The sequence below is a fragment of the Agelaius phoeniceus genome, chromosome 16 (assembly GCF_051311805.1).
Source record: "Agelaius phoeniceus isolate bAgePho1 chromosome 16, bAgePho1.hap1, whole genome shotgun sequence".
Taxonomy (NCBI): Eukaryota; Metazoa; Chordata; class Aves; order Passeriformes; family Icteridae; genus Agelaius; species Agelaius phoeniceus.
The window spans coordinates 15,949,154-15,970,448 of record NC_135280.1 but is presented as its reverse complement, the minus strand read 5'-3'; the positions used below and the strand labels follow the sequence as shown (position 1 = coordinate 15,970,448).

At 56.5% G+C, this 21,295-nt stretch overlaps 1 protein-coding gene across 9 annotated transcripts in view; it reads right to left on the bottom strand.

Moving 5' to 3' along the window:
• Nucleotides 1-1,239: 1,239 nt before the first annotated feature.
• LOC129127391 (ankyrin repeat and fibronectin type-III domain-containing protein 1-like) overlaps nucleotides 1,240-21,295 on the bottom strand; it is a 237,778-nt gene continuing 217,722 nt past the window's right edge. For all 9 annotated transcript variants that reach the window (XM_077186713.1, XM_077186711.1, XM_077186710.1 and 6 more), the window contains 18 exons: nucleotides 16,912-17,113; nucleotides 16,363-16,570; nucleotides 15,873-16,067; nucleotides 15,519-15,632; nucleotides 14,847-14,944; nucleotides 13,288-13,378; nucleotides 11,392-11,499; nucleotides 11,067-11,166; nucleotides 10,420-10,552; nucleotides 9,585-9,704; nucleotides 9,021-9,236; nucleotides 8,584-8,750; nucleotides 8,030-8,180; nucleotides 7,107-7,275; nucleotides 6,681-6,847; nucleotides 5,616-5,826; nucleotides 4,723-5,369; nucleotides 1,240-2,424 (listed from right to left, as the gene is read on the bottom strand). In XM_077186713.1, coding sequence (XP_077042828.1) covers nucleotides 2,137-2,424; nucleotides 4,723-5,369; nucleotides 5,616-5,826; nucleotides 6,681-6,847; nucleotides 7,107-7,275; nucleotides 8,030-8,180; nucleotides 8,584-8,750; nucleotides 9,021-9,236; nucleotides 9,585-9,704; nucleotides 10,420-10,552; nucleotides 11,067-11,166; nucleotides 11,392-11,499; nucleotides 13,288-13,378; nucleotides 14,847-14,944; nucleotides 15,519-15,632; nucleotides 15,873-16,067; nucleotides 16,363-16,570; nucleotides 16,912-17,113 — 3,385 coding nt within the window. In that variant the 3' untranslated portion in view covers nucleotides 1,240-2,136. The remainder of the gene's footprint in view (nucleotides 2,425-4,722; nucleotides 5,370-5,615; nucleotides 5,827-6,680; nucleotides 6,848-7,106; nucleotides 7,276-8,029; nucleotides 8,181-8,583; nucleotides 8,751-9,020; nucleotides 9,237-9,584; nucleotides 9,705-10,419; nucleotides 10,553-11,066; nucleotides 11,167-11,391; nucleotides 11,500-13,287; nucleotides 13,379-14,846; nucleotides 14,945-15,518; nucleotides 15,633-15,872; nucleotides 16,068-16,362; nucleotides 16,571-16,911; nucleotides 17,114-21,295) is intronic.

The following is a 21,295-nucleotide window of genomic DNA, read 5'->3' as shown; positions in this document are numbered from 1 at the left end:
TTGATGGAACTGGACTTCTAGAAGGGAGAACAAATTCTTAAAGAAAAGTGAGGACTTTTTCCTTTCTGGGGTCAAATAAAAGGGCATAAGGAGTTGCGCGGCTCCATGCTGAGGAGCATCAGGGACACAGATGTAGCTTTCTGTACATAGCCCTGATCTAACACTGAATTCACTCTGTGACTTTCAAAAAGGCACTTAGTTTTCCACCAGCTGTGCCTTTCCTCTGCCTTGCCTCAGGCTCTGAGCATCAGTAGGTGACACATGTAAAGGGAAGGGCTACCCTGCAGCTCCTGCCAATTTGGGATGTCAGTGCCTATGGATGCCCAATAATGACAAACACCATGGGAACCTCTGCACTCACCAACCCACTTCTTCCTTGACCTGGGAGAGTGGGGTTGGTTTTAACTCGAGGCAGAAGACAAGCAAAGGAGAGAGGAGATGGGAGAAGTGTCTTTTAAGAAGTTCCTTTGTCGCTCGCCTCCACGTCCCATGGCGGTGCCTGCACTGACGTCAGTGTGGTGCTGGTTGATTGGCACCAGCTGAGGGGCTGGCACAGGATCCTCCCCTCCACAGTGGCTCTGACGTGGGGCAGGAAGGGGTCGTGCTGGGATGTATTCCTGCCTGTGCCACACTGGTGCCTGCAAGGCGAGGAATGAGGAACCTCTGTGCAGTGACAGCCAACCCTCATGGCTGCCCACAGAGCCCCTCCTGCACCCTGGCACCCAGTGACAGGGGCTGCTGCCCAGCCCTGATCCCTCCGTGCCAGGGGAAGGACAGTGAGGTGGCTGCTGCAGGAGCATCAGCATCAGAAGCCTCACCTTGCCAAAGGGTGCCAGACTGGCACCTTCCTCACAGAGTTTGCGCCAGCTGTGACACAGCTGTGAGCTCTCGCCACCATCCCTGCTCCTCTCCAGGTGTTCTTCCATCAGTGGAGGCTGCAGGACCTGACTTAGGCATCCAGCCCTACAGCTCTGGGGTTTCACCAGCCCATGGAGGTGATGCCTTGGCATGCCCAACCTTATCTTGCTGCCTTACAGAGCAATGAATCCCAGAAGAGCATTTTTGACTAGTGCTTTGCTCCCACACGTGTGATTTGTGTGTTAATGTAACGCTGCACAGCGTGAGAAGCACCCCACTAAACACTCCTGGGAAAGAGAAGCCCAGCCCTTGGAATCAGAGCTGGATTGAGAGATGGATGATGGAATGCTACGCACCCAGCCACAAGAAGGACAAGTGCTATGCAGTCAGCAGCAGCCTTTTTTACTATGGACCACAGGAGATCAGAAAAGTAACCTTGTTAACAGGAGACCTAGTGGCTAACAAAATGTCATGCTGTAGGACGGACTAGAGAAGCACAATCACCAGAACAAAACGGCACCCAGGGGGACAGGGAAGCCCAGGGGTTTGCAGGAGATGCTCTATAGCAAATCTCTAGTGTGGTATTGACACATCTGTGAGTGCAGGGGGCTGGCTGCATGTGTTCCTTTAGTCTTGGACACAAGGCAAAGGGTCTTCACCTTTACCCAATTCCAGTGGCTCTGGCACAATGATTATTGACTTTTTTCAGAATAAAAATAATAATATAATTTTCCAAGAACTTTGTGCAAGAATCATTTCTCCAGGTGCAGTGAAAGGAGGGCAGATAGGAAAATGCCCTTCTCAGGGTTGTCCTTGTGGCTCCTGCCCTCTCCTCACTGACACCACAGCTCTCCCCAGCAATCCTCTGTGGCTTTGCCTTCAGTGAATCCCAAACAAGGTTTTTCAGAAAAAAAAGGGGAAAAAAAAAGTATTGCTGCTTCTTCTTGTAATATTTTTCCTCTCTCTCTCTCCCCCCCCTGTTTCTCCTTAAAAATATTTACTTTCAAAAATTCCATTCCTGCAGAGATTCCTCCTGAGCTCTGAGGTCTCTGGACTCCACCCTCCTCTTCTCCAGTCAGAAAAACTGAGTCTCGATGTGTCTTTGGTTAAAAAAAAAAAATTAAAAAATAGCACAAAGAAAGAACACACAACCCAGTGTGATCCCATTCCACCCTGTGGACGCCTGATGAGAGGGTGTCTGTGGAAGAAGGAAGCATCAGAGACGAGCTGTCTGCTCTGGAAGCCGAGGTCTCCGCTCCGTCCCGCCGCTCTCCTCTCTCATACGGTGGTCGCTGGCCCGTACTGGAGCACCAGAGGGGACGTCTCCTTGATGCGCACCAGGAACCGCCCCTCGGGCTGGCTGGTGTGGAGGGACAGAGGCAAGAAGTCATCGGGGAGCCACCGCTCGCTCTCGTTGGCAGCGAACACCAGCCCGAAGTGCTCCAGCTGCTCCTCGCCGTAGCAGACGGCGGCTGAGGCGCCCAGCATGTCCCGTGCGATGCCGTTCATCTCCAGCACCACCAGCTTCACCACCTCACTGGCAGGCGTCTGGCTGGTGATGTGCAGCTGTGGAGAGAGAGATGGCACAGATGGAGAGATGGGAGAGATGGATGGTAAGGGGGAGGAATGAGGAGGAACAGGGGCCAGAGGCAGCGGACGGTGTGGAGGAATGGTGAGGGTGGAGGAACAGCTGCCCAGAGGTGCCTGTGAGCAGTGCTGCCCGTGGCAGCAGCCTGGCACACAGCCATGGGCACACCATGCCGAGGGAATGCCCAAGGGGTGCCCCTGCATGCCAGGGCCCAAACTTATGGACTACTCTCTGCCTCTACTCCTGTTTCCAAGCCCTTGCCACTCAACCCTTGCATGTGTCACCTACAGCTCTGCTGAGCCTGCCCCACTATCTCATCACCTGGAGTTGGAGAGGGACAGTCCCTGTCGTGCTCCTGATACCACGGAGGGATCTGTGTGAAGTCCCTCTTGTGAGCAGGGTCCAGACCCTCAGACCAGCTGGATCACAACAGCTCTGCCAAACTACAACTGAAACCTCTTTGGAACATGGCAATAAATTTCATCCCGTGCGCAAGCTTGGGGTTCTCCCACCAACAGCTACCCTTGCCCTCTGCTTCCCAGGGGACAGCCCTGTGAATCCCAAATGCTGTCAAGAAAATGAGCTCATCAGGGCCCTGGTTGCTAATGCTGGGAGCTTCAAAGGCTCCAAGGCAGGACATCCATCCTCACCCAGGCAAAGCAACATTTCCTTTGGCACATCTGTGAGGGCTTGCAGAGCGCCAGGAGTGCTGCCCCGGCAGGGTGGTCCCAGCCCTGGGCCCACGTGAGCACTGCCAGCCCTGAACAGCCATGGCAGGGCTCAGCCATTTACACCAGGAGAACATTGTAAAATGCTTTCAAGCAGGCGTGTCCAAAGCTTTGCAACTTCAAAAGCTACATGGGCAGCCCGCCAAGAACCTGAGGGCTGTGCTTCAGTTCCACAGAAATCTATGGGCATTCCTCAAATGGAAAATAATCCAGCGAGGCAGAGTTGTCTCTGCTAGGATGTCCCAGCTGGGTGCAGAGACACTGGCTAACAAACGTCCCCAGCAATAAACCAATCAGCCTGTTGGCACTGTTCTTCCTCTGCCATTCCTTTAGGGTTGCTTTCAACCCATACCAGTCATGATTTAATGATTTTCTGCTCCACCATCCTCTGTCCTGGGATTGAGGAATGTTTCAGAAAGGAAACTTCAACGGGGAAGCATCTCCGTGGCTGGGATCAAAGGAGGCCACAAAGCCAGAGAGGCACCTGCCCAAGATGTCCTGGGGGATGGTCCTCTATGGGGGACCCCACCTGGAGCAGGTGTGAGTGATCAGAGCTGGTGGGGTCAGCTCTTGGCAGCAGAGCCCTCATGGAAAGGAGTCAGGTCACACAGCTGCTCCAGCATAGTCTGGAGGAGCATGGAAAGAGCTCTGCCTGCTGCCCCAGCTGGAACTGGAGTGGGTTCTGCCACTGGAATTGCCAGAGGCTGGAGACAAAAAGCTCCTGCTCTCCTTTCCCTAATGAGGAAGGCTGGAGCAGAGACGACACACCTAGGAAGGGGAGGCTGTCGGAGGAGCATGGCCAGGGCAGGGGTGACAGCTGAATTTTTGCCTGGAAGTATGAAGTGTTTGAACACATCATCACATCAGGATGTGGCAAGGATGTGGCAAGGACACTATCTTAAACAATGGATTCAGTTATTATATCAGTAGCTCAGATATATCAAGGAAGATTTGGATTTTTGCTAATACACTGCTATTTTGGCTTTTTCCTCCCTATTAGAACAGTCAGGTTTTCTTCTCTCTTTATTTTAAACAAAACTAAAAAAAAAAAAAAACAAAAAAAACCTAACCAAAATAAACCCCCAAAGAACACAAAAAAAAAAAAAAAAAACCCCAAACCAAACCAAACCAAAACAAACCCCAAAAAATCGAGAAAAAAAACAAAAAACCCCCCAAAAAGTGTCCTTTGCTCTGCCTGCCCACACTGGGTGGCACCAAGCTACTGTCACCTGCTGAACCACAGACCAAGAGATAAACTTCAGCCCCACTGCCTTGTCCCCAAAATTCACTATGTATGGCCCTGGCTCATCCTTCTGCAGCAGCAGCCATCGCTGTCCTACCAGGAGCCTCATCTACAGCAGGCACAGAGGGAGTCAGGGCAGGAGTGCTGCGGGTCTCCAGGGGACCTCACCCCTGGGATGGTGAAGGATGGGGAGGGCAGTGCCAGGTGTGGGGCACAGGAGCCCTGCTGCCTCTGTCCCCATCCTGCCAGCCCTGTCCCTCCGGGCACGGCAGAGCCGCTCTGCCACCCGTGACAGGCTCCGGTACCTTGACACTGGTCTCTTTGGAGAGTCCCGTTTCGTACTGAGGGCACACCCTCAAGGTGACAGAGCCCGGCTTCTTCCCTTGGTCGGCCAAGCCCCCAGGCTGCTCTGGCTGCTGCTCTGGCAAGCCCTGAGTCCACTCATCGGAGCCGCGGCGGCCCCGGCGGCGCTCGGGGCTGGGTGTGGAGCCAGGCCCCAGCCGGAGCGGCCCGCAGGGGCCCGTGCTCCTGCTCTCGGCCGGGGAGCTGTCCACGGAGCCGGGGCAGGACTTCCTCGGGGCAGGGCAGTGGGGCTTGGGGAAGTCCAGGCTGCTGGTCCGGACGCAGTACGCCTGTCGCTTCTCGGTGATGCGCAGCAGCTCGATCTGCCGGCTGGGCAGGACAAAGTCACTGTCATAGAGCTTGGCCGGTGGCCGGGGCTCCTCGGGCGGGGGCGGCACTGCGGGTGGGGTCTGGAGCTCGTGGCTCTGCAGGACGTCGGGGGCACTGTCCCGCAGGGTGCGGGCCGCCCTCCGGCTGCAGCACTCGGGCCCTGTGGTGGAGCACACCAGGTCCAGCTCCTTCGGGCTCTGCGCCCGGCTGGAGTCGTAGTCACTGTCGGTGGCCAGGAACACCTCCGAGGAGCCCTCCTCGTCCGACAGGCCGTGCGAGTCTGCCGGGGGGAGAGCAACAAAGAGCGGCTCAGCCTGAGTGTGGAATCCCCCGCTGAGGTGGAATCCAGGGAAGCCTCTGAGGTTCACCCCCTTGTGACACACCTGAGGTGCTCGCACGGCACAGGCAGGGCGGGTCTGCCCTGCGCGTCCAGGCTCCGGCCCTGCCGGCACCTTGGGCACAGCCACCCCGGACCCACCGAGCCCGGGCAGCCCCTGAGCCCCCAGGCAGGAGCTCGGGTCCCTACCGGAGTTGAGCTTGCGGCTGGTCTCTGGTGAGAGCACTGGCGATGGAAGGTAGTCAAGGTGGGACGAGGAGGATCGGGTTTTCTCCTTCGCTGCTCCCCCAGCCTCGCTGAGGAAGCCGCTGAGAGAGATCCCACAGGAGGGCTGCTTGTAGCGGGCGTGCTGCAGGACATCCATGATCCAGCGCATCTCTCGCCAGATTTCCTCCATTTGCTGCCAACAGAGGAAATGGAGGAGCCCTTTCACACAGTAAACCACAGCAAGAAAGTCCCATGGCAAAACACAGAGTCTGTACACATACATCTCCCCAGTGCTCTGGGGGAATCCCTGAGCTGGGAAATGCAAAGAAAGTGCTCTCAGGCAGGAGGAGGACGCAGCTGCTGGTTCAGCAGGGGTGCTGGGGACAGGAGTAGTGTGGGATGCTCTTTCGCAAGTCCATCCTAAAATGCACTTGCAGACCTTCTTCTAGCAAAGAGAGCATGTGCACTTTGGGTGTCTCCTTGGGATTTTTAATGTGATCATTGCAGTAAGAAGTTGCTCGATAAAGCAACTGCAGCCTCGAGAAGAGGAGGCTCCAGGGACACCTCAGAGTCCCTTCCAGTGCCTAAAGGGGCTCCAGGGAGAGCTGGAGAGGGAACTGGGACAAGGGATGGAGGGATGGGACAAGGGCCTGTAGTGACAGGACAAGGGTGAATGGCTTCCCACTGCCAGGGGGCAGGATTAGATGGGATATTGGGAAGGAATTGTTCCATGTGAGGGGAGGCCCTGGCACAGGGTGCCCAGAGAAGCTGTGACTGCCCCTGGATCCCTGGAAGTGTGCAAGGCCAGGCTGGACATGGCTTGGAGCAACGGGGGAAAGTGGAAGGTGGAACTGGATGAGGTTTAATATCTGTTCCAACCCAAACCATTCAATGAATCTATGCAAGAGACCAGACTGCTGCTACCCATCAGCAACATCAGAGAAATCCCCCCAGGGCTACCAAGACCAGGGAACAGCCTGGGTGCAGATGCTGCTGCCTGAGTCCTGGCAGGTCAGGGGCACTGTTGAGCCTCCTCCCACCCCATACCTGGATGTAGTCCTGAACCTGCTGGTGCCTCTGCTTGGCAGTGGTGAGCTCGGCATCGGAGAAAGCCTCCCTGAGGCTCTGCTGGGACAGGAGTGACTCCAGCTCCAGCAGGGCGGACACCTGGCAGTACTGTGTGATGAACTCCCGGCTGTACGTGAAGAAGTGGACTGAGAGAGGAAACAAGAGAGGGGGGATGAAAAACATGAGGTCCCATGCTATGGATGCCCTACAGCCTCCTCCCTATCACCCAAGATGAGGAGGCAACACTGTCCATTAGTCCACCTGGACAGCCCTCAGTACATCCCTCCATGCCTCCTCCCCAGGGAGGGAGGGACCTCCAGGCACCCCACACTGCCCAGCCCAACTCAGGAGCCTCAGAGGACAAGGGGACCAGCAAAGTTGGGTTTTGGCATTCCCTCTCCTCACCCAGCTCAAAGATCTGCAGTGGCAGTGTGAGGAAGCCAGAGCGAGGGGTGTAGGGGTTGTTCTGGCCCGGAGCGGTGCAGACGTCGTCTGACGGAGGCAGCAGCAGCAGGAAGGAGACCTGATCCCCAAAGTCCAGCACCTCTTGGCTGTACAGACGGAAGTCTTTGGCCTGCAAGAAGATAGTGCAGGTAGCAGCTGCACATATCACCTGGTGGGGCCTCTGCCCAGTCCTCATGCACGGAGTAGTCCTCAGGGACCACCTGCAGCCAGGGGACTCTGCACCTTCAGCATATAACCGGAGGCTCCTTGCTTCTGGAATAATCTGCATAATCTCATCACTTTTTCTCTAATTTTTCCTAAAAGTTTCAAAACTTCTGGTCAAAGTCACCACAGCAGGGTGTTGAAAACGTGCCACCAGAGATGGTTCAGTGATGAGCAGGGAGGTGCCCTCCCAGCTGCCCAGCCAGAAGCACATACCTGTCATTGGGGCTGCTGGGTTGCTTCCCAGCAGATACTTGGCATGATGGAAGAAAGTTTCTCCCCATGCAGTCTGGCCCCAGGGGCTGCACTCCAGCCCAGCACTGGCCAGGGATCAGCCTGCTTTGGAGGGGCAGAGTTGGGCTGGTCTCGTGCTGCCCAGGACCAAACCACTGGCAGCAGTAACAACCCAGATTTGCTCTTGTTGCTTTGGGGGTACAGCGTGGGAAGGACAAACAGCTCCTGTGGACACTGACCCTGGGCAGGGCAGACTCACCGCTCACCTTTTGTTTGCACAGCACTAAAATCTGGGTGCTCCAGCTTCACAAGGAGACCCAGACATGCAGCACCTGCTGCAACCACCAGCACCCACCTGCTGCAACCACCAGCACTGTGCTCACAGCCCCATCCCCTCCCTCTGCCCAGACCTTGGCTCCTGCCTCTACCTCTTGCAGTGGGATGTTCACCAGGGTCATCAGCTCCTTGATGGCCACTTGGAGCTCCTGAAACAAGGGGTTCTGGGACCTGTCAGTCTCTGGCTCTGTGGGAACAGGCTCCTCCACGCTGGCCATCTTCTGCAGCCACTCCCACTCCTCTCTGCAGAATGCCAGAGACAGACAGGTGAAGGAGGGAGCAGTTTGGGTGGACGTGGATACAATTTCTCTGAGAGCTGTGTTTGCTTGGCTGTTCCTCTCCCAGTCAGTGCAGCATCCCCAGAGGTTTGGGAGAGGTGGAGGTAGAGAGGGAACTTGGTTTGCTCTAGGCTGAATCAGAATCACAGAATATGCTGAGGTGGATGGGACCCACAAGGATTGTCGAGTTCAGCCCTGACCCCAGGACACCCTAACAACCCCACCCTGTGCCTGAGAGCGCTGCACAGCAGGGATAGGAGGGAATATTACACTGCTGCTGAAGCAGGAGGTGATGGATGCTGTTAGCCTGTGTGGGACACAGCAGCCTGGCTGGGACAGGGGGTCTCACCATCCCCTGCAAATCCTACCTGGAGATGTTGGGGTTGGAGCGGATCTTGACGTGGCACAGGATGTTGGGGAGCTGCTCTGGCACCAGCACTCGGATCTGATCCACGGCACTGCACAGCTTCAAGTAGCCCAGGTAGAGGCCCGGGGAGAGGGCATGGCTGCTCCGCTGGTGATAAGCCAGCTTGTCCTGGGAACAAAGACACTGCTGGACTGAGCAAGTCCTCACAGCAGGGCTTGTGCTGATGCTGTAGCACAGCCAGTCCAGCTGGAGAAGGGGAGCGGCACAGGAAGACAACCTGATGCTGCCAGGTCGAATCTGGCACCATCTGGATGCCTCCCCTTGAAACAACAGGAGTTTTGGAGGCTGGCTGGGCTCTGCTCCCCCTCTGCTGTGACCTTTCCAGGCCGAGGGGGAGCAGGGAGCACTGGTGTTTCCCAGGGGAGCCCCAGCACAGACCTGCAGGGAGATGAGCAGTGTGTCCAGAGCTGTGGGCTCCTCGGGGGAGGACACGGACTTGCGGCCGCTCTGCAGCTTGCAGATGGGCACCCAGCGGACGCTCTCGAAGGTCTGGTTGGTCTTCACCTCCTTCAGGGTGACGATGAGGATGTTGCCCTGTTTGTCTTTGATGGGCTCAAAGAAGACCTGCCCCAGGTCCTGGATGCCCAGCAGCCCCTGTGTGACAGGGTGGGAAGGCAGGAGAAAGCAGAGGGTCAGGGGACATCCCGGAGGCATGGTGGGTCTGGGCAGCTGAGATGTGCCTGCAGCTGCCTGCTGGAAACCAGTCTGCCCAGAACAGCACCCTGATGGTCCCCAGTCCCTCTGCAGGAGACTGCCATGACACCTGGCACCTCACTGACCCATGGCTGGAGTCCTGCCAGGGGGGATGAGGCAGGGACACGCAGTCATGGCCAGCAGATCCTGGGTTTATCTGACTGTGGTACATCTGCATGCTGCTCCCAAGGGAGCTCAGACTCCAGCATCCCACCTAAAGCGTTTGTTCCCCCCCAGGCTGACCCTCACCTGCATCTGTGAGATGGCCAGCAGCATCTTGAAGCGCGTCTGCAGGATGCAGGAGCAGGAGGACTGGGACACGGTGACACACTGCCGCAGCCACAGGATCTCGTCCCACATGCATGACACCTGCACACACCAGAGTGTCACTGCTGCTGCAGCTGGGGCACACCAGGGAGTTTTGGGGAAGTTGTTGGCCTCTCTCAGCTGGGTTAGGAATGTGCATGAGCATGCAGCACCTCTCAGCAGGGGTGCAAACAAATCCCTGTGCCACAGGCACTGAGATGCCTCCAGAGCCTGCACCCGAGGGCAGCCCTGAGCCATGTCCACTCAGACATCCATCTTCATCCAGGACTGAAACCTTAAGCTTGTATTCAAGTTGGCCAAGATCGGGAGGGAGAAGAAAACACTCTCCATCAGTAGATAAGGATCACCCAGCAAATTATTTTGGTCCTGAGCTGCCCACAAGTCTGCTGACATCAGAGGAGCTGGCAGCTGCTCCCTGTGCATCCTACAGCAGAGGCAGAGATGCCATGGCAGGATGCTGAGGGGAAGCAGTTCAACAGCCACTGACATCCCCATGGAGAGGCAGTGCCACCCACTCTGGCACACAGCCTGCTCAGTGTTGCTCGGTCTGTCGCCCATCTTTGAGCTTCCAGAGGTTGGGATGAAATGCCATTCCCTGGTCTGTGCTGAACCCCAGCAAGAAGCAAGTCCATGGGCTGCCTGCACTGCCAAGCCCCAGTGTCCAGGCTGGAGGGGCAGAAGTGTTTCCTGATGCCTGCCTGGCTCACCTTGGCACTCCTGGCCCTCTGCCCAAGCACAGAGTCCCTCAGCCACCCACCTTGGTGAGCCAGAGGAAATCCTGCATGAGCAGGCAGGAGTAGGTGTCATCAATCTCCACCACGGGGATCTGGTCTTCGTGGGTCACCAGGATGTTGTCATCCTTGTAGAAGATGGCTGTCAGGTAGAGGCCCCTGCATGGGAGAGAAGAGAGACTTCAGAGCCGCCCCAGATGCCAGCTCCATCTCCCAGAGGGTCTCTTTCCTGGGAGAAGAGGAGATGTCCCGTCCCCACTTCTCTCCAACAGCCCGTGGCAGAAGAGGCTTGTGGCTGGTATGGGAGCAGGAACAGGAACCCAACGTGTCCCAGCAGATACCACAGCCCATGACCCTGCAGCACATGGGACAGAGATGGGCCAGACTGTGCAGGGAACACTCTGGGTCTGGACAAGGTGGGGTGCCAGGTGAGCCTCAGAGGTGATGCAGGGATCTGGGCTTCAGCACAGCTTGGCCAGTTCAAATAGAGACACCAAGAGAGCCTCTCTGGGCCGTGGGACTCATCTCCACTGACACCACCAGCTCACTCCCCGTGCAGACCCTGCTCTAAGCACCCCCAGCCCCCAGCGTGCAAGCACAGCTCTCAGGATGGGCAGCTCTGCAGCCCTGCTGGGACAGGGGATCTCACCATCCCCGTGCACCAGCCTCTCACCGCTTCAGTGTCTTGAGAAACTTGCTGCCAGGGTGGAAGAGGTGCTTGAGGCTCTTGGAGACTGAATGCTTTCTGCTCTGGGGCTGGTTCTTGCAGGGCTCTGTGGAGCAGAGAGCAGAGGATGCTGCAGCAGGAGATGAAGAGCTGATACCAACCCATTGGGAAGGCTCTGCTGAGGTCTCCACTGCCTGAGCTGTCTCCCTGCTCTTCACATCCACGGCACAGAGCTGTTCCTGCACCACCCAGCTCTGCAGATCACACCACAGCCCCCGGGACTCAGCTGCCCCCGCCCCAGCCTCCGTGGAGCACTGTGCTGTGGGCTCACCGTGGCAAATGCAGTGCTGGTGGACGGTCTTCACCTGGCCCAGGAGATGGTCCAGAGCCTCAGCCTGTCCCCTCCGCCGCGGCGCCCGCCCGTCGTACTCGCGCCAGTCTGTGGGGACACAGCAGCGTCACCCCGGCACCCTCTGCCCGTGTGGGGGCACCCTCTGGGGCACAAGGGTTCCCATCCCCTCCTCCCACATCCCCTGGGTGTCCCCCTCATGCCACAGCATGGCAGCAGTTGTCGGTGCTGGGCACTTCTGGGTGTGCTGGGCGATCCCCAGCTTTGTGCCCCTCTTCCCAGGAACACCCAGCTCTGCACAGCACCCCGTGGCCACCAGCCTCCCCACAGCATGGCAGGGACACACCAGGGGGAAGGAACAAGGTTCTGTCTGTTGCTGCTACACTTCACTGGCCTTAAAAAATAAAATTCTTTCCAGTCTCTTCCTCCAGGTCTTTCCCAGTTACTCCAGATGAGCGCTGGAAGCCGGGCTTACCTCGACAAACACATAAATAAACTCCTGCCAGCTCCACCCGCTGTGGGACAGCAGCAGGACCCTGAGCAGGGCTGGGGACCTGCTGGCACTTCTCCCTCAACTTTATATTAATTACTTTAAACACCCCATGTCCTGCCCGCTGCTGTTTTCCATGGAAAGTTCAGCTCTGTTAACTTTGGCTAGAACTTGCCGCTATTTTTAGTAGCTTTAAAAACACCCAGGGAGGTGCCTGACCATATTCTGCTGGGCCAGGGAGGGATCTCTACTAAAGGGAGAAATATTACTGGCAATAAAAATAAATAAACCCCACTCCTGTCTGATTCACTTCAGCCACACTCAATTGATGCCACCTGGATCTTGGTCACAGGGAATGTGACCTGTGTGAGGTGGCAAATGGGCTTTAAAGTGGGTGCAAACATGACAGGGACAAGATAACGCCACGGTAGTAGACTGCTGTGCCCTTGCTGTGTGCATTCCTAGACATGCAAATGGATTTTGGTGATTTCAGTGCTCTATGGATCTGCAGCCAGAGCTGTGTGCACGGTGCTGCACTTCTCTGACCCATTACTGTTCATCTCCATCTGTTCCCAGTGCCCTCCCTGCTCCCAGGAGGAGCAGCCCTGATCCCTGGGTGTCTGCAGCATGGTGGGACAGGATGTGCTTCCATGGCCTGATTCTTGGGACAAGCTCAGCCTCCCAGAGGGCTGCTCCTTACTCATTTACAGCACCAGTCCCATGGGACACCACACAGGCACCTGTTTTGGGACTGGTGACAAGTGGCAAAAGCCAATCTGGAGCCCCCTTAGTCCTGAACTTCACCTTTGGGCTGCTCCTTCCAGCTCACTCCTCCTGGCCCTTCTCCACCCAGCCCCCTGGGGTGCCTTGTGTGACACTTGTGGCTGTTTCCTGACACTTTTCCTGGGGTCAGCATGGGGAGGAGAGTGCTGACAGCCCAGAGCTGGTCTCTGTTGAGGCTTGTGACCCCCATCCATGCCAGGGAATGCAGGTCCTTGGGTCTGGGCTGGATGGGAGAGACCATGTGGTGGCACAGAGTGGGAGGCCACTGCCACCCAGGACCCCTCTGAGTCCTGGCTCTTTGCCACCTCCCAGCTTCCTCCATGGGATGAGCTGATCCAGGTGGCCTGAAATGGCTCAGACTTTCCCAGGTGGCAAGGGTAATTCAAGGCTGAAAACTCATTGTTTGGCAAAGCACCTGTTGGCTGCAGGCAGCATCCCAGACCACCAGGCACAGCCTCCCTGCCCGGCCTGAGACTCCAAACTCTGCCCCTGGCTCCACTTGCTCCCATCCCAGCAGTGAGAGGGACCCCTGGATGGCACAGGGGGCTGTCCTGTCCCCCCTGCCCCATGCTGGCTGCCGAGGGGGTGTTCTCAGAGGTACTCACTGGAAGGGATGGCGAAGGGGGGCGTGGAGGCTTGCGGGGGACCCCAGCCCTTCATGTTGTAGGCAGACACGCGGACGTGGTATGCTGTGCCCTGCAAGGAGAGCAGCACACTCAGCACACCCCACCTCTCCCAGCTTGGCAGCTGAGGCAAGGAGGATGTCCCCCAGCCCACTGCTCCAGTACAGCATGAGGAGCTCTCAGCTGGGAGCCCACAGCCCAGGTCACTGGCTCTCACCTCCCCTCCTGTGCAAAGTCCTTGTTATGAGGCACTAGAGAATCCCTGTGGCCCTGCTGGGTGAGTTCGGGGCACACAGAGGAAGGACTGGACATTGCAAATGTCCCTTGCCAGAGATGCTCCAGCCAGAAAGACTCAGTGCTCCTGCAGGTTGGGGTGCTGGTGATCCCCTGGGACATGTAAGGATCCAGCCCCTGGAGACAGGGAGCCAGCCCAGCACTGTCAAGAGCTTGTAGCACAGTGACAGTGATTAAAACCTCTGATTAAAGCCCAGCCAAGCTGCCAGATGTTGCCAGGCCTCCAGACACTCATGAAGGTGACAGGAGCCTGTGAAGCAGCTCTGCGAGTGTGATTGATGGGCTTGGAGCAGTTCCTTGCAGTGATGCTGCTCCAGGCTCCGCTTGAGCCCCCCCTGCCACACTACGGGCAGCCCTGACAGCGCTCCTGGGCTCGGCACTGCTGCTGGTCCTCAGCCCCTCTCACCTCACCTCACCTCACCTCACCAAGGAGGTTCTCTGCTCCTCAAATCAGTGCTCCCTGCCTGCCTACCCCTGCTAAGGCTGACCCCATTTATCCCAGCATCTGCCCGTGTTCCCATCCTGAGCTCCATCCCACCACAGTCCCCATGTCCCTGGTGCCAGCCCAGGCATGGCTCCTGCAGTTCTGAGGGAGATAAAACGGCAGGGAGCCACAGTCCCACCAGCCATGACCTTGCTGAGCTCCCAAAGATGAAGATGGGGCTGGTCCCACCTCTTGGTGACATTGGGGCTGGGCCGAGGGGTTGGATGTGCAGGTGGCAGAGGGCTGAGCCACTGATTTACTGCCCAGAAGAGCCTGGGTGGAGACAGGAGTAGGGAGGGGGACGGAGGATAAATCAGTGTTGAGTGAATGGGCCCATTCTGCCTGTCACTGCAGAGTCCCCAGGCACCCTCTCAGGGAGGTGCCCCACTGTCAGGGGCTGCAGCCATGTGGGGACAGACAGATGCTTCTCCCAGCCCCCCAGTCTTGACTCTGCCCAGGCTGTGCCCATGGCACACAGCGTGGCACAATCCTATTGCTCCTGCTCAAAACAATCATAGAAACAAAGAACCATTACGGTTGGAAAAGGCATCTAGGATCACTGAGTCCAACCACTGCCAAGGCCACCACTAAACCATGTCCCCAGGTACCAAATACACATCTTCTGAACATTTCCAGGGATGATGACTCCACCACTGCTCTGGGCAGCCTGTGGCAGTGGCTGATCCCCTCCTCATGGGCTGCACTATGGCCTTTTCCCAGCTGTGGGCTCTCCCTGCTGAGCCCTGCCGCTGTGGGCACTCACCGACACCAGCCCCTGGATGGTGAAGTGCAGGTCCTTCAGCTTGTCAATCACAGCTTCTCCCAGCAGTGGTGAGAAGGTAGGGGAGCAGCTCCACTCCACTGCAAGGACAGAGACCCCAATGTGCCATGAGGCCCTGGAGTGGGGACAGGCCACCAGGGCTGGGGCAGCATGTCACAGAGAGCAGCTGCAGGGGGACTGCAGACAGCACAGGAGATGGAGGCAGCGGAGTGCAGGCATGGAAAAGGTGATTCATAGAGGGGGGAAGGTCATGGGGAGCTGCTGTCCTCACCAAGCCACATAAGATGGGTCAGCACCTTTAATTGGTGGCTCAGAAGTGGGGGATGGAAGAAATTCTTCCAGAAGCCAAAAATATCTGGTTTAGGTGGTGAGGGGTGCATAACAACAAAGTCTTCCCAGTGTGCAGGATGAGGGGGCAGCCAACAAGCAACACCCCAAGTTTTGCCTTGGTGCAGGATGATGTTTGGTCTAGCTCAGAGCATTTGGGTGGTGGCCATGCTGTCCAGCAACTGTGGCTTCCTCTGTCCTCCAGCATAAAAGTGGCCTGACTGGGGCTTGGCAGCACTGCCCATGGCTCTGTTGCGTTGACATGGGGTGCAAGGCACCTGCTGTGGCTGTGTGACCCTGCCCTGCTGCAGGCATCCCCGTCCTTACCTTTGTACTTGGTGACAACGGCTGCGTTGACACTCAGGGGCTCCCAGAAGGTCACCTGCAATGAGGTGCTGCTGGCCACAGAGAGGTGGACGCTGCTGGGGGCATCTGGCACTCCTGGGGACAGAGAGGGCAGGGAGTGCTACAGCCATGATGGTCACTCTGAACCTCCCTGTGTCCCTCTGGGGCCCCTCCCCAGTCGCAGGGACGTATTCCCTGATGGAACATGTTCTCCCCTCCATGCACCCACACTGCAAGTCCGGGCCTCAGGGTGCAGGTGATGGGTGCCGGTGCCATGCACAGCCCCACTCCTTTCCCCGGAGCAGGGACAGCCCCAGCCCCGCTGCGGTCACTCACGGGCATGCTCAAACCCTGCCTTCATGCGCTTGTACAGCCGGAACCGCCACTCCCAGGCCTTGAGCTGCTTCTCCTTCTCGGAGCAGTCAGCGTTGGGCGCCTCGTTCACCACCTGCGCCATCAGCTCGTTGACGCGCTGCTCCGCCTCCCGCACCAGCGTGGAGAGGTGCAGCGAGCGGCTCTCCAGGCTCACAACTGTGGCAGAGTGCACATGGCCACGGGCCCAGGAGGAAAGGGAGGAGAAGGTGGTTAGGGCAAGCTCTGCCTCTGCTGGCAAAGAATCCCCACCCTGAGACCCCATCCTCCTCGCTGTGTCCCGGTCCTGGGGTCTGATTGAGTGCATGGTTCCCCTGCAGCCCTGCTGCAGCCTGCACTGGTGTCCCAGAGCCCAGTGATCACCTCCCCACCTGCATCCAATGCCTGGGATGCTCCACTGCACCATGCTGCAGACCCAGGTGATGGGCACAGCACGACTCCTGTCCCAACTCACAGTGTGGGCTCTCCTTCGCTCCCGCCTGCAGCAGGGCCCTGGCGATGGGAGCATTGTTGGTCATGATGGCGATGTCCAGGGGCAGGAGCCCCTCACTGTTGGGGGTGTTGAGGTCCAGCTCCTCAGGGCTATAGTGCTTCAGCATCTCCTGCACCCTGTCAAGATCCTGCAGTTCCACGGCCTCAAAGAGCGCAGCATTGCTCTGGAACTGGGTGAAAGGAGAAATGCAGCTGGGCTGAGCATGGGGCACCCTCTTCCATCCCACCACATACCCTGGACCCTCACTAGCACCCCATGAACCCAAGCAGGGAGAGGGTGCCCTCATCCCAAGGGCTTGCAAGCATCAGCTCTTTGCAGACACATCTGGATGATGCCAAGCAAACACCTGGACCACCTCCAACTGAACTTGCTACAGCTTCACTTAACACAATCTTGTGCTCCCACCCAGGTTCCAGCACCGCCCACACAGGGACCCTCTGTCCCCACCTGGATGGAGCCAGCCCCCACAGACCCTCTGTCCCCACCTGGATGGAGCCAGCAGGCACTGACCAGGTAGGACTTGCGGAGCTTCTCCTTCTCACCCCGTCCCACCAGGCTGCCCTCGTCGAAGGAGGTGTAGTTGACGCGGAATTTCCCGGACAGGTTTCGGTAGAGCCTCTTGGCTGCGTTTGGTGAGGAAGGGCCTGGTGGCTTCCTGGCCTGCGCCAGCTGCAGGTCCCGCATCTGCTGGGTCATTTTAGGGGAGGATGACCTGGGGAAAAAGCCAGGAGGGAAATGAGGCATGGAGGATGTGCCAGAAAGGCAGAGGCACATCTGTACTGTCAGGACCAAGACAGGAATCGGAGAGCCAGAGCACTCCCAGGCAGCACCAATGTGAGTGGCTGCAAGGTGAACGCCAGTGCTAGCAATGCCCTCACCCATCTGTTTTCAGCTGAGGCAGATCTGTTCCTGGCTGCTGCCCTGCAGGGGTGCCAAGAGGCTCATATGATCCCTGCAGGTAAGACATTTCCTTCCAGACACAAGCTGGGATGCCCAAAGCAACCTCAGGCTGCTCAACTCTACAACTGGTCTGGATCCATCCCAGCAGGACAATCTCTCCACACACCCATTCTCCACCATCCAGCTCCTACAGAGATGGGCTGCCTCATCCAGAGATGCCCAGCCCCCTCAGCAGTGGAGGCTGCAGGGCCTGGCAGCCTCCAGACCTGTGCTGGGTGATTGCTGCCCATCACCATTGGCCTGGGATAGTCTCGTGTACCCTCTCCACACCCACTCTTCTGCAGGAACCCTGCACTTAGCACCATCCCTCAGCTCTTTTTGGTACATGACTTGTCTCGGAGTTGTTATTCTAGCAAAGGGCATTCTCTGGAAGTGAAGTGGGAGCAGGGAACATTAAGGGCCATTTCTAAGGGCATCCAGACAATGCCAGGTCCTGATGGGGACCAGTGACCCCAGTCTTCTGCTCACCAAGAGATCCTGGCTTCACAGCTGCTCCTTACCTTTTCCATCTATTAACCTACAAAATCTTTTCTCCTCTCTGATTATAGAATCACAGACTCGTTTGGGTTGGAAGGGACCTTGAAGACCATCTAGCTCCAATGCCCTGCCACTGGGACATGATTTTGATTCTTACTTTCAAGATCTACCAGTCACAAGGAAAGCTAGTGTCTTTTCTGGGGCTCTCTAGAGTGGGAGCTATTCCTTTCCCTGCAGTCAGGGAAAAGGAACAGCTCTCCTGTCTCCATCAAGACCTCTTCCCACCAGTCAAAATCCCTGGCTTTGCATGAGTGTGGCCTTGTTGCTGTGTGGGGCTTTTGCCCATGAGTCATCCCCTGCGGCATGGAGGGTTTCCACTGCGTCAAACATCTGATCCCCTTCTTGCTGGAGCTCTGGCACAGTTCCCAGAGAGGAGCATCAGGTATAAGGAGCATTTAGCATGGCTACACTTAACACAGTTTCTCTCAGTTTTGGCCCCGTCCCCCTGTGTATAAGTTCAGATATTTAGGGGCAAAGTCTTCCTCCCCTTGCTTTATGGGTTAAATATCAAGTGTGATAAAAGCATGGCATTTGGCTGAAGGTCATGCCAGAGCAGCCCAGCGAGGCTGTGCCTGGGGTAAGGATGTTTATAAAGCCATCATCGTGAGACAGGATATTAATAACCCCTCGCTCTGTGCCCTTCGTCGTCCTCATTTCAGATGAGGCACAGGGGGCTGCAGAAGGACTTTAATGATTTTACCTTTTATTACTGTGATATTTAAGAGTGGAAAATGCTGCTAAGGTTGGCTCCTGGCAATCATTCATCTCATCAGCTTCAGCCTGTGGATTTAGAGGGCTCCAGTGTGGCCCAAGCCACAGTGTCAAGTTGCTGCCCTGGGTTGCTCCAGAAATGGACATTATCTGAGCACAGGGCTTCATGGGTCAGACACTGAGCACCAGCCACACCAACCAAAGGCCCATTTGCAAAAGCAGACAACTGTTTTGTCACTTCAGGTGGCAAAGTACCCCTGAGCATCCACATTAGAGTGGGTGAGTCCTACTTGTTCTGGTGGGAAGGGAGGGATCAGCACCCAGGACTGTGTCACCATGGTGGGAGAGACCTGCACAATGCAAGGAAGGGTGGAAAACCAGTCCTACAGTCTCCAGGGCCTGCCTGGCTCTGACATGGTGTCCTCAGCCTGTGCACACCACGTGTCATCATGGACAGGGAGCAGCTCCTGGCACAGCCTCTCCTGAGGGCTCCTCATGCCAAGGGCTCACACACAGCACACACAGCACACAGAGCCTTCTGCAGAGGGCACAGGGCTGGAACAGCAGCACAGCTCTGCTGTCACTGCTGCACAGAGATGAGAGAAAAGCCACCTGTGCCTGAGCAGGCAGAGCTGTTCTGGCAGGAAGAGACAGAAAGACAGGTCCTGACCCTCAGGAGAAGCCTGAGATGCAAAGCACTGCCTGGCATATTTAGGAAAGAGAACTGACTCGAGAGGTTCTCCAGCAAAACCGTGCCCTTTCTCTTGTGTTTAAGAGTTGCCTGCTGCCCAGGTTCTTCTCTCTCCTCTCCTCTCCACCTCCAGCTGCTGTTCAGAGGTGAAGGTGGCTCTTTCAGCAGGCTCATCAACAAGACTTGTAAATTCCACTGCAGCTCCCCTCAAAGGAGGCAACAACGCTCTCCCACACAGAAGGCTCTGCCCTCCATGGAAGCTGGAGCTTGTAACAGATCCCTGCTCCATCCGTGCCTGCAGAATCAGGGTTTAAAATGGAGTGGTGCTTTGGAGAGAAAGTCATTTGTTCTGCCAATTAAAATACACAGCAAATGACCCAGTGCAGGCAGACTGCACAGCTGGGAGGAAGCTCTCTCAGAGATGGCAGAAACAGAGACAGAGAAATTTCTCACTGTTTTCCCTCCTCTGATTTGCTTTTAATGAGAAGTAGAGATGGAAATTATTCAGTGCTCAGGAGTGAACATCTATGTATATTAAACCAGCTGCCCCAAAGATAAAAGAGTTTCCTGCCCTGTGGTTATGAGTCATCTGGACTTGGTGAAATGGTCTTGATTTATCTACAGCTAAACTTTGCCCTGGAGCAACTGATAGCTGAAAACAACACCTGCAGATGTCCTGCCCTCAGGGGCCAACCAGCCAACACCAGCTCACCCATGGCAAAGCCCCATCCTGCAGGGAGGTGTGGGAGGAGATCCCACCTTCTCTGCCTGAAGAGTCTCAGTGCAGCCAAACTAAATTTATCCCAGCCACAAATGGTTCTTGTTGCTAATTACTGTCCTTCAGTCTGCAAGCAGAGGACAGGTGCTTTGCCTGCCCCAGCAGTTCACTCTCTGTGACCATCAGGGAGGTGATGTGAACATCAGGTTTGCAGTGCCATAAACCCACACACCAGCAAATTCCATCACCCTCTCCATAGAAGAAGCTGAGGTTCTGTGGAAGGATGAGCTGGGACTGGTCAGATCCACCTGGGGTCAGTTCTGGGACTCTCATGGCTGGAGCATGTCCAGAGGAGGGAATGCAGCTGGGAAGGGGCTGGAGCACCAGGAGAGGCTGAGGGAGCTGGAAAGGGGCTCAGCCTGGAGAAAAGGAGACTCAGGGGGCCCTTGTGGCTCAGCACAGCTCCTGACAGGAGGGGACAGCCAGGGGGGTCGGGCTCTGATCCAGGAAACAGGGACAGGACAAGGGGAAATGGCCCCAGGCTGTGCCAGGGGAGGTTTGGACTGGATATCAGGAAAACTTCTTCCCTGAAAGGGTGCTCAGGCACTGGCACAGATGCACAGGGCAGTGGTGGAGTCACCAACCCTTGAGGCATTTAAGAGTGGATGTCGCACTTGGGGACATTGTTTAGTGGTGGCCTTGGCAGTGCTGGGTTAATTGTTGGAATTGATGATCTTAAATGTTTTTTCCAACCTTAGTGATTCTAACTGTGATTCTGTCTAAGGAAACCAATGCAATAGAGGTGGTTTTCTTTTTTTTAAAAAGTACATGAGAATGGATAAGCATAAGGCATCTTCATTTTTTCCCTTCTTCCAGCATCAAACACAAGCAAATCCACTGGGTAGTTTACAATGTGGTTTATGGATATTCTGAATGTTAATGTTTGCAACACTGCAGATCTTGGCCTAGTAAAACATGTTAATAATTGTTGCAATTCCTTGATTTTAAGTGCATTTTGTAGAAAGGCGTAGCCCCTCTGAGTGTCCAGCTGAGAACCAGTCCCTGACAGCCAGGGCTGCTGTGCCCCCTGACAGCAGAGCCAGGGGGCTGGGACAGCCCTGCCCAGCAGGTACCTGGACAGGCAGGGCATGACCACCCTGCCCACAGGTCACCAGGCCAGACATAAGGAAGAAATTTTTTACCATGAGGGTGGGCAGGCCCTGGCACAGGGTACCCAGAGAAGCTGTGGCTGCCCCTGGATCCCTGGCAGTGCCCAA